Raw genomic sequence first — 12,789 nt, forward strand, 5'->3', positions numbered from 1 at the left:
AGGAATAGAAGCTACAAGGCTTGAAAATTCAGAAAAATTTCCCAATATTTTAGACTATTCAAGTGGAATGGGTCATCTTGAAGAATTAGATCATTTACTTTACAATTAATTTTTAATTTGCCTCTTCATGAACCCTTACTAATTATAACTTTTATCACATTATGATCCGAAAAAGTTGCATTTACTTTCTCTGTGTTTCTGCTTTTGTGTACAATGTTTTTGTGCCCTAGTATGTGGTTAATCTCTGTATATGTACTATGTGCTGCTGAAAGTAGGTATATTCCTTTTTATCCCTATTCAATTTTCCCCAGATAGCTATTCAACTCTAATTTTTCTAAAATTTCATTCAATTCCCTTCTTTTTTTATTCATTTTTTGGTTTAATTTATTGAGTTGTGATAGGGAAAGGGTTGAGAGACCCCCTCTAGTAGAGTTTTACTATCTATTTCCTCCTTAAGCTTCTTTAGTTTCTCCTTTTAAAAATCTGGATGCTATACCATTTGATGCATATATGTTTAGTATTGATATTACTTCATTATTTATAGTGCCTCTTAGTAAGATGTAATTTCCTTCCCTATCTCTTTTAATGGGATCTATTTTTGCTTTAGCTTTGTCTGAGCTCATGTTTGCTACGCCTATTTTTTTTTTTACTTTAGATTAAAGACAAAAGGCTGGAGCAGAATTTATTATGCAACATCTGTGTCACCCAGCCTCAGACATGTTTCTTGTAAATACCATATAGTAGGATTATGGTTTTTAATCCACTCTGCTATCTGCTTCCGTTTGGGTGAGTTCATCCCATTCACATTCACAGTTATGATTACTAATGGTATATTGCCTTCCATCTTATTTTCCCCTTTTTGATTCTGCTCTTTTTCTTTTCACTCTGTTCCTCCTCACCAGTGTTTTGCTTTTTATCACTCCCCTTATTTCCCCCTCCCTCCAATTACTTCCTCCTTCCCTTGTCTTATTCCCCTTCTACTTCTCTATAGGGTAAGATATAGTTCTGTACCCCAATGAGTATGGTTATTATTCCCAGTTATGATGAGAGTAAAGTTTAAGCATTGCCTACTATCACCCTCATCCTCCCCTCCACTGTAATAATTTTTCATGCCTCTTTACCTTTCCATCTCTTCCCCTTTCTCTCATTGTAATCCTTTTTCAACCCTTGATTTTTTTTGCATATCATATCATCATAATCAGCTTACTTCCCCACCCTCTGTCTGAGCATATTCCTTCTATCTGCTCTACTACAAAGAATAATATTAAAGAATTACGTAAATCCTCTTTCCATGTAGGAATATATACAGTTAGACCTTAAATTTTCTTTCTTATTTACCTTTTTAGGCTTCTCTTGGGTCTCATGTTTAGGCCTCAATTTTTTTGTTTAGGTCTGGTTTTTTCCTCAGGAATAATTGGAAACCTTCTATCTTATTGATAACCATTTCTCCCTCCGAAAGAATATACTCAGTTTTGCTGGATAGGTGACTATAGGTTGTAAACCCAGATCTTTCACCTTCCTGAATATCATATTCCATGCCTTCCAGACCTTTAATGTGGAAACTGCTAAGTCCTATGTGACCCTGCTTGTAACTCCATGATATTTGAATTGTTTCTTTTTGACTGCTTGCAGTATTTTCTCCTTGGCTTGGGTGCTCTTGAATATAGCTATTATATTCCTAGAGGTTGTCATTTAAGGATTTCTTTCTGGAGGTGATATGTGGATTCTTTCTATTTTATTTCTTGTTCAAGAATATCTGAAAAATTTTCTTTGATAACTTCTTGTATTATGATGTCCAAACTTTTTTTCATCATGACTTTCCATAAAAATTCTTTATAGCTATATGATTTTCTGTTGTCTGCTCATTTTTCCAAGCTTTTTATAGGTAGACTATGTTCTCTGGGAGGTTAGGGTACTCTCTTAAGCTTCTGTCCTTAGCTTTCTTTCTGGGTTTCTGCCAGTTTCAGGCCTACCAAGATGGTATGATGGCCTGAGGGCTGGGAGTTCTGAGGGCCTCCTCCCACTGCTGATTAAATTAACCCTTGAGACTGCTGATGGCTGAAATTCTCACCTCAGGCTTGGGTGAAGCTTTTGGTCTCACTCTGGGATGATCAAGTCATGCACACAGCAGACTGCCCTGACTTTGAGCCTTTGATAAGACAGAAGCAGGAGTCTGTGCTGCTTTCTCACCCCAGTGCCCCAGATGCTCTCTGCCTACTTTTTAGGTTATTCTCTTAAAAGTTGCTTCACTCTGTCTCCTTTTGGGTTCCTTCACTCCTGCATTCGTTTTGTGGCACTACTTGGAGAGGATTGTCATGGTGGTTTCAAGCTTCCCTGCTTCTACTCCACCATATTGGCTCTGGAACTGGAAATCTGGAGGGGGTTATCTTGAGAGACAATGTGGTTCCCCCTCCCTAGAGGAGAGGCATAGGCTCCATGGCTGCCGAGAGCCCCTTTAATTCTGAGATCCTGTGAGTTCAGGACTATTCAGTCCAACACGTTTTATAATACTAAGCTTTTCTTTTAACTTTAAATCTAAAATTTTTTAAGGTCAAAATAACCCCTTAGGTGTTTGTATTGTCACATTGGGAAATAGAGTATTATTTCATTAGAAAGTTACCCTTCAAATGTATTATTGTATGTTGATGCTTAAATATTTTCTAGAGGGGAAGGGAATAAATGTTTATATAATGCTTACTATATGCCAGGCACTATGTTAAGTACAAACATTCTCTCACTCTCTTCTCACAGTAACCCTGTGAGATAGGTGTTAAATAATCCCCATTTTATGGATGCGGTTATATCTTCTGAGAAATGTATCTTCTGTTACCTAGTGAGAATCAAGACAAAATAGAATTTAATACATAAACTTTCTTTCATATGGAACTTTTATAAAGCACTTATATATGTATGTGTTATATGTTTACATGTATATATGTACCTACACAAAAATTTGTATATATACACGTATATAATTGCCCTTGTGAGAGATTTAACAGGCATGTGCCTGCTTTTCTTAATTAGCTTTGCCGAAAGTAGTTCTATTTTCTATTTTGCATTACTCCAATCACCCCTGCCTTGTAAGAACTGAGGGGACAGTATAAATACATCTTGAAAAAGCTGAAAAGCCTTCCTTAGGATTTTCCTTGCATCTCTAAACCTTTTTCTTTCTGAATTTTTTGATAATAAATATGATTTTGCTTTTATGTGATTATGTTGTTTCACTAATATTGAATTCAACTTCATTCTTAGTATATATGCATCTTGATCATAGTGAATCAAATATATTGATAAAAATATTACAGTATATGTTTAGTACTTCATTCTAGAGAGTAAGAGTTTCAAAAGATTATGTGCATTTTAAGATGCTTGTTCTTATGTTTGAACTAGAAAGAAGAAACATGAAATAACCCATTTTTCTATGATAGAAACGTGAATCTGAAATAGCCCATCAAATGAAGGAAGAAGAGGAAAGATTCCATAAGGAAAAGACTGAAGAAGAAATTAGGCGTTATAAGGAGAAAATTCAATATCAGCAGGAACTCGAGAAACAGCTTGAAGAGCAAGAGAAGAAGAAGCAAGAAGCTTATGAAGAATTCCTTCGAGAGAAACTCATGATAAATGAAATTGTTAGAAAAGTCTACGAAGAAGACCAAATGTGAGTTTAGTCAACCTTTCCTATGAAAATCCTGTTCATTTGTGATTAACTCAAGATTTATCTTCTTTTTAAATTTTTTTGTTATATTATAATTGAGTTCCTTCCTAAATTATTACTATCTCAATTTTGGGTCACTCAGTAAATTTTTTTTGACAGAAAGTCCTACTTTAGAGTTCAGTCAAGAAAGGATGGTGGCTTCTGTTTTCTGAAATTTTAGTAGGACATGTCATGAGTAGATTTTGGAGGAAAAAATGTATGAAGCATTTTACCAATATCTAAATATTGATCTCTCACAGCATATTTACATAAATTACAAGTATAGAGATACTTGGGAAGCCACAGATCTTTTCCATTTTCATCATTAAAAGTCAAAGAGAAACTAGTTGTTTAGTTTTTTTTGACACTGATGAAATTGCAGATTTATTAAGTATTGAACTACTTTCTTATATAAGCACTGGCAATCTCATTCTCTCCTATTAGATCAACTGGATGAAACAAAATAGGATGAAGTTTTAAAATTATAACTAAATTTGTATTCATTAGAATATGAAAATTCATTTTGCCTTAATTTTTTTTGTTCAGGGAAAAATAATTCTAAGTTTATCAAAGTTGACTATTTCTTTATAGTTGGTTTTTTAAAATATATTTTGTATTTGGCTATATTTATCACAAGAAATACTAACTTTTTGGAGATGTACCTTTTAGGGAAAAACAACAACAATTACAAAAAATGGTCGCAACTCATAAGTACATAGAAAAGTTTAAAGAAGAACAAGCTCAGTGGCGATTGAAGAAACGTGAAGAAATGGAGGAAGAAAACAGGAAAATCTTAGAATATGCCAGCCTGCAGAAGCAGAGAGAAGCAGACCGGATGGCTCAAGTCCTAGAGCTAGAGGGAAAAAGGCAGCAGTACAAGAATTTGGTATTTATATACTCATCTTTAAAAATTGAGAAAAAATTCTTTAAAATGTGTGAGCCTTATAAAATTAAAAATTTTTTTTCTTTCATAGATTGCCCAGCATTTGCAGAAAATACAGCAGCAGCAAGATGATATGGAACAAATGAAACTAGATTTATATGAGATAGAACAAGCTGAATTAGATAAAAAAAAAAGCAAGGTAAGTGTTGGCAGTTGACAAAATGAGCAGTACAGAGAATAATATTCTCTACAGATTTTTTTTTAGTCATTTGTTTCAGTCATGTTCAGTTCTTCATGACCCCATTTGAGGTTTTCTTGGCAAAGATACTGAAATAGTTTGCCATTTCCTTCTCCAAAACATTTTACAGATGTGGGGTAAATAGCGTTCAATGACTTCTTCTGGGTCACACAGGTAGTAAATGTCCAAGACCAAATTTAACTCAGAAAGATGAGTCTTCCTGACTTCAGGCCTGGCACTCTAGAGATAAAAACAATTAGATTGCATAATATTAAAAGGCTGTGTTATTTTATCATGTCAGGATATTTCAGTCAGTCAAAGGGCATTTTCTGTGTATATCTCTAGGTACTATGTCAACCATTTATGACCTTCATAATTATAACAGAAATATTAAGGGAATTAAAAATGCAGAAAATGAGAGCATATTTGCTAGTGTGAAACTGCAAATATAGTGCAGCTTCTCAAACAGAGGAACCATTTTTATTCTGACTTCATGACCTTGGATTTTAAGTTGACCTTCAGGTTTTAAGGACTCTACAGACCCAATCATTGATAATAGAATAAAAGGGAATATGCTACTACTAGAGGCAGATAGGGCATCGAGTGAAATATTGTCAGTTTTCTAGAGAGCCATCTATTTTTTATTACTTAGAAATAAGTCACGTATTTGTTAGAGTAGTACCTATATCATCTTTTGCCCCATCTGAACACATTAGTTATTTCAGTGTGATTTGGATAAGAAGTGACTCACTACAAGTCAATAGTCATGATCCCTCCTCTTCTGTACTCTTATCACCACTCCCATATAGCTTTAAGTCAGTGGTTATTTTTTATTTAGTCACTTTCCACTGTCATTTAATGTCTTACAAAAAATGGATTCTTTATTAATGGGATAGATATATTTTAACTAGCAGATAGTAAACCCACCCCCAGGTATATGGAGTTGTAATAATACATTTTTTTCTCAGTGATCTAGTTGCCCACAATTATATATTACCAATTATTAAGTAACCTTTGTTAATCACATAAGAAAATCCTTTAAGAATTCACATTAATTATAGCAATCTTATTCGAAAAATTTCAGGGAATCCTCTTGCATTTCGGGGCTGTGTTAGAAGCATGAGAAAAACTTAGGATTTCTTTCTCTAAACATTTCTAACATTTTGGATTTCCCCAGTTTTTACATCACTTACTGATTTACTTTTGTATTAGATGCAGGAAGATTCCAGGAACTAGAGACAAAGAGGCCATACTCTTCTAGATACAGGCTATGTTCTTTTAGGGGGTGAACCTTGTTCAATTTAAGACATTGTGCTACTCAACAGGTGTTTGTTATAGATGTATACCTCTGTATGCATGAGAAATTAATATGGTTCTCTGCTTCCAGGCCCACAAGCTTAAGAAACAGTAATCTTAATTAAGGTATTGAAATGCATGTTTCCTAGGGAGGTAGATGTGTAGGAAAGGCCAGCAGAATTCATGCAAACTTGTGACCCACAAATTGAGAATGTGCAGGAATTGAGCTTTGAGAAAGCTAGAGGAATACTGACCCAAAGGGTGGCCAGGTATATCAATGGAAAGAGAAGAATCATCCAGAGTCTTCATACAGCTTAAGTCTGAGAACTTGAGCCAAAAAAATACATTTATTTGAAAGGAGCACTCCAAATAAAGTAAAGAATAGCTCCCTTAGAGCTAGTGGTGGGAGTGGGGGGAAACTAATCTTCTTCACATCAGACACTGATTCTACTTGAAAGAAAAAGATAAGCCAGGACTTGGTAAATGAACAGTTTTCTGTTTCAGTGACCTGAAAAAACAAACAAACAAGAAGAGATCAGTTAAAAAGCAGTTGCAGAATAGTGACAGGGGAGAGGAAGAAAGAGTATTTATGTAGTGCCTACTTTGTGCCAGGTGCTATGCTAAGCACTTTATTCCTTTGATCGACACAGTAACCTGGGGAGGTGCTATTACTATGTATTTTACAGTTGGGGAAATTGAGTGACTTACACAGAACCATGTGGTAGAAAATATATGAAGTTGTATTTGAACTCAGATCTTCCTGACTCCAGACTCAATGCCAGCTTCCTAGCTGCACTGAGAGAACAGTCAAAAGAGGGAGATTTAAACATAAGTTTCCTGAAGCTTGACCTGCTTTACTTGATGTTATTATGCCTTCCTATTTAGTGGTAACAGAAGAAAACTGGGAATAGAGAAGTGGTTGGAAAGATAGGATCCTTTTTTTCTTTTAATGCTTTCTTTCTCAGTAACAACCCTAAAATGGAAGGACAAGGGCTAGACAAACTGGGTTAAGTGACTTGTCCAGGGCTACTTAGCTTAGGAAATGTCTGAGGCCAGATTTAAACCCAGGTCTGCCCGACTACAGGCCTGGTGCTCTATCCACTGTACTGCCTAAGTGCTTGAGAGGATACTTCTTTTTTTTTTTAAACAGTATTTTATTTGAATCTTTCCAAACATTATTCATTAGAGACAAAGATCATTTTCTTTTCCTCCCCCCCCCCCCCACCTCTCCCATAGCCAAAGTACAATTCCACTGGGTATCACGTGTTCTTGATTCGAACCCATTTCCATGTTGTTGGTATTTGCATTAGAGTGTTCATTTAGAGTCTCTCCTCAAACATGTCCCCTTAACCCCTGTAGTCAAGCAGTTTTGAGAGGATACTTCTTAATGAGTTCTCCTTAAAAGAAATTTTGGTTAATTCTCTCTCCCTCTCCCTCCCCCCCCCCCCTCTCTCTCTCTCTCTCTCTCTCCCTCCCTCCTTCTCTCTCTTTCTCCCTCTCCCTCTCTCTGTCTCTCTCTCTCCCTCCCTTCCTCCCTCCCTCTCTGTCTCTCTCTCTCTGTCTCTTTCTCTCTCTCTCTACACACACACAAATATATGTACTATTTGTTTATATATAGATTCTATATTCTGTTTTTTGTACATATGTATTTATATATAATCATCCAGCTGATGATTCCATAAAAATTTTTATGATGTGTCATCAAGAAGGAACTTTAGAGATCAACCTTGTCCAGTCATCTCATTTTACAAATGAGGAAACTGTGGAATAGTTTAAGTAACTTGTCCAAGGCCATAAAATGATGAAAAGAACTGAGGTGTGACTCTGGATCTGATGTTTTATCACATTACTATACTATGCTGCTAAGAAAATGTATCTTGCCCTTAGGATAAACCATTCAACCCATCAGCTACTCCTAGAGTCTGTGACTAACTTCACACCTAGATTTCTCTGAGCAAAGTTGCTCCAAGTGGAGTTAAGTGTCTGAGAGTTCCATCTTGTGGCAAGAATGGATAATGACTTTGGTTTCTTGGTCCAAATCCAGGAAGGAGGCTCTGTGCAATATATTTTTAATAAGAATCTCAGAGTTTGTGACCAATTAACAAAATTAATAAGATTTTCATTGCTAGAATATTAAAAAAATTAGTGGGAAAGCATAGAAGGCTTCATTCTCAATCTAAGCTTAACTGAACCGGCATTATCTCTTCTCTGCTCTATGTAATTACTGGCAATCCTGATGACATGAGCACGGATTGCATCCATGTTATCATCTAAGTGAAGTGGGTGCCCTTGTTCTAGAGTCTGCATTTTGCTTTCTCCTGCTCAATAGAAAGTTTTAGAATACCAATTTTAATAGGAAATTCATAATCATTTTTATGTAAGGAGATAGGGGGATTACATCTGGCTCTCTCCATTTTTTGTACCTTCATACTGAAGGAATTGTTCTGCCCCAGGTATTCCTAAAAAAGAATATCTTTCATCTTAAGTGTCGTTCAATAGTAATCCCAAAAGTTCACATTTATATAGGAGTTTATAATCTCGAATGTTGTCACCTGTGAAATAGGCAGTTCTTGTACATTTTATAAACTTTATATATATATACATTTTATAAATGAGGAATTCGTGGCTTAGAAGGATTGTGAGTTGTCTCTTGATCCAGACACGGTCTCTTCACCGAGTTCCAGTCGAACCAGATGTCCGGTGTGAGCGCTCCTCTGCCTTCCCCTCGATTGCACGGTTGTGTTGCTGCCCGGGCACCCTCCTCTGGACGCCTGGCTTTGCAGCCTCGTCACTCCTGACGTCTCTCCCCATGTACCCACTCATTTGCCACACCTCATCACCTCCGTCTCCACAGCATCACCTGCATGAGTCGCCAACCTGCACTCACACAACCACCCCGTGGTCAGACCTTCCTCCCTTCTTTCTCGGTCTGATGCCCGGGCCTCCTATTTCCTCTCCCTACCGGCCTGCTTCAAGCTCTGGCTCGCCCCCCGACGTGATTTTCCTAAAGTGGACGTGTGGCCCCCTCCTCTCCCTTCGCCAGCCCGGGGAAAGGCTCCGCTGCTTCCCTGCCCCTCCCGGGGTCACATAGAGACTGCACTGTCGGTGATTCAAAGCTCTACACCGCATACCCAAGTCCTACCCTCCGAGCCTCCCTGTCCCCCTGGCTATTTCTCCCTCTCGCTGCTCCTCCTCCTTCACTTTGGCTCTTGTCACTCCCGGAGGCTTTCAGACTCAGCTTCCCGCGCCCGGAGCCTCCCCTCCCCAAACGTATGGAAGCACACGTACTGCGTGCGTATAAATACATGCACGTGTGTGTGCGCACGTAGACTTACAGGTGTCTCCCCCGTTTTTGTATACGTGCCCTCGGTGTTTAGCATCGTTTCTGGTACTTCGTAAGTACTTAAGAAATGCCTTTTTGATTGATTTTTGCTCCAAGTCCCCCAGAGAATAAATTTCAGATCCAGATTTAAAATCTGACCTCCTCCCTTCCCACCAGGCTCTGACCTGCCACTATGGGAGCCGGGGAAAAAGCCAATTCTTATTTTATCTCAAGTCTCCTTCCTTTGAGTTAGAGACAGGCTATTACCAGAATATAAAGTTACACCTCTACCATTAAGGGTTGGGGAATAGCGTTTTTCAAATCAAGAACCCCAGATTATTTCAACTATAAATTCCACAGAGATTTATTGAGCAACTTCTAGAAGTTTCCAGCATCTTAAAAACCACAAAGGTGTATTTATGACACATACACACACACACACACACACACATATATTATTACATATATAGTTAGAGGGAGAGAGGGACAGAAAGGGAGACTGTGGCCACTGGGTACTTACAGTTTAAATAGAGAATATAGTCATACATGGAATGGTTGAATAACAGGACAAAGCAATAGAAACATAAATCATCACCATGTCAGTGACACAAATTATTTCAGAAAAAGGAAAGATTAGTAATGCGGGCTAGAGTTATAGGAAAAAGCGCCATAGGTTGGCTTTTGAAAAGGACCTGGAGGATCAGTATCTTTTGGTTAGGTGAAAAGGAGCAGAAAGAACATTACAGGCAAGAAAAATCTACTTGTGAAAAGGTGTTGAGGCATGAATTTAGCATCGGTGTTTGAGACTCATTGTGGCTAGAACAAAGCCTAAAATAGAAAGAGGATTGGACTTGAAATTAAGGAAGGCCTGAGTTCAAAACCAGCCTCAGACACTGTTACTACTCTGGGCAAGTTGATTAGCCTCTCTTTACCTCAGTTTCTTCATCTGTAAAACCGAAATAATGATAACACCTACCTCCCAGAATTGTTGAGAGGATAAAAAGAGATATTTGTAAAGTGCTTTGCAAACCTTAAAGTGTTTCTATAAATGCAGTGGGGAAAACAGTTAAATAAAGGAGGGGAAGATTATGGAGGTGCTTGAAATTTATATGAAATTAGTGTTGTTTATATGTTCACTCTCTAGAAGTCTGCCCTTTATGGGCCTCAGGGCAAATAAACAAAATTAGCATTTAAAAATAAATACCAGGGAAATAAAAGAAAACATTTGTGTCTGACTTCAAGTAGGCTGGATACTATTCATTAAAAGATATTGTGTATTAAATGGCCATGTTTTCCCAGAGTTCTTGATTTTAGTTTGCTATTACATACTGAGCTGAAAATTTCCATTTGCAAGTCAGATTTTTTAAGTTGTGGAATTGAGCTTTTAATATTACTCTTATTGCGTTATTTTAGGAAGAAATAGAAAACAAAATCAAAAAGCGTGAAGAGCAACAAAGAGATTTTGCAGAACAAATGGCTTTCAAAGAATTGGTTCTTCGAGCTACTAGGGAACAAGAAGAAATCTTCAGACAAAACATGCTGGCTAAATTCGCTGAGGATGATCGAATTGAATTAATGAATGCTCATAAACAAAGAATGAAGCAGTATGAACACAGGAAAGCTATAGAAAAACTTATTCAAGAACGTCATGAACAGTTCCTTGCAGACAAAGTAGGCATATTGTTCTTTCAATGTTTTGTTATCAGTATTGAATAAGAGAATAAGGGAAGAGGTGGATATTTCTATTCCACTTATGAAAGTTGGTCCCACAGATTAAGACAGAGAGAAAAAATGATCTCAAAGTAGTAAAATAAACTACCACTTATAATATTTGTATTTGTATTAACTCAATCAAACAACATTGGCATCTTTTTTAGCTTATTTTCCCCTTACCTGTACCTTTTGCTATGAAAGCTTATATGGTATCCAGAGAAATGGGAGGTTAACTTAGATGGGTTGTTAGAACAGTCCTAACCTTTTAAAAAAATTACTCAATTCTCTCTTTTAACCTTTATTGAGATAATTGTGCCAATGTCTGTCCTAATGTGGATAAAACAAAGCAGAAATAAAAAGAAAGAACTCACACAGCATTTAAAAAGTAATATTGGCATGCACTTAGGAAGAATATTCTTGGATATTTTAAATAGCTATACTAAATAAATTAATGTACAATTTTAGCACCACGACAAACTATGAAAATGGATACTTATAAAGCTAGGCAAAATAATAACAAAATTCTTTAAAAAACCCCACAAAATTCTAGCACCATGAGTGAAATAATTGAAGGGAGAGGTTAGGAATGAAGAGAGAATTAGCAAACCTTAGATTATATTATAAAGTAGGGATTATTAAAACTTTTTGGTTAAAAATGGAAAAGTAAATCAGTGGAGTAAATGAAATAAGGAAGAATTAAAAACAAATCCTCCAAGGACATCAGTTTCTTGAGGACACACTTGTTATTTGCCAAGAACTGCCAGGAAAACTGGGGGCAGTTAGATTTAGGCTAGCAAATTCAACCACATATATCATTATAAGCACAAAATGGGCAAGTGATCTTAATAATAAAGGTCACTCCATAAAAAATTTAAAAGAGAATGAGATTGGGTACCTTTCATAATTATTGCTTGGGAAGAAGTTCTTAACCAAACAAGGAAATATGGATATGATCTCAAAAGTCAAAATAGATTATTTTGATCACATGAAATTGAAAAGCTTTCATGTGAATAAAGAAAGTAAAGCTATGATAAGAGGGGGAACTTGTCAATTGGTACAACAAAACCTTTGTATCAAATATCTCTAATGATATCCATGATATATAGAAAACTAATGTAAATATATAGAACTGAGTCATCCTTCATTTCATAAGTCAAAGAATATGAGCAATTCACAGAAATAATTTCAGTTATTTAAAATCCTATGAAATTTTGCTAATTATCACTAGTAACAAGAAACACAGGAGTTCATAACTCTTGACTTTCATCTTATGCCCAGAAAACTGGCAAATATGATAAAAGATAAAAGTTCAGTTTTGGAAAGACTTTGAAAAGCAGACACACTAATATACCATTGGTGAACAGTGAATTAATCCAATCATATCACTCAAAGAAGTCAAAGATAGCAAAAAAAGGTCCCACGTATATAAAAATATTCATAGCAACACGTTTTGTGATATACAGTTAAAGAATTGCTAAACAAATTGTGGTATATAAATATAATGAATAAATACTGTGTTGGAAGAAACAATGATTATGAAACTTCAGAGAAGCATGAGATGACATATAAACTGATAAAAGTAGAGTAAGCAGAACCATGAAATTAAGATACACAGTAACTACTACAAGTATATGGAAAGAACA

The 12,789-nt window shown here is 36.2% G+C and overlaps 1 protein-coding gene across 1 annotated transcript in view; it reads left to right on the top strand.

Moving 5' to 3' along the window:
* The window catches only part of MNS1 (meiosis specific nuclear structural 1), a 31,997-nt gene that overhangs the window by 14,224 nt on the left and 4,984 nt on the right, over positions 1-12,789 (top strand). Inside the window, exons 5-8 of the mRNA XM_001378001.5 lie at positions 3,429-3,658; positions 4,364-4,580; positions 4,669-4,776; positions 10,847-11,104. Of these exons, the coding sequence (XP_001378038.4) occupies positions 3,429-3,658; positions 4,364-4,580; positions 4,669-4,776; positions 10,847-11,104 (813 nt within the window). The remainder of the gene's footprint in view (positions 1-3,428; positions 3,659-4,363; positions 4,581-4,668; positions 4,777-10,846; positions 11,105-12,789) is intronic.

The sequence above is a fragment of the Monodelphis domestica genome, chromosome 1 (assembly GCF_027887165.1).
Source record: "Monodelphis domestica isolate mMonDom1 chromosome 1, mMonDom1.pri, whole genome shotgun sequence".
NCBI classification, from domain to species: domain Eukaryota; kingdom Metazoa; phylum Chordata; class Mammalia; order Didelphimorphia; family Didelphidae; genus Monodelphis; species Monodelphis domestica.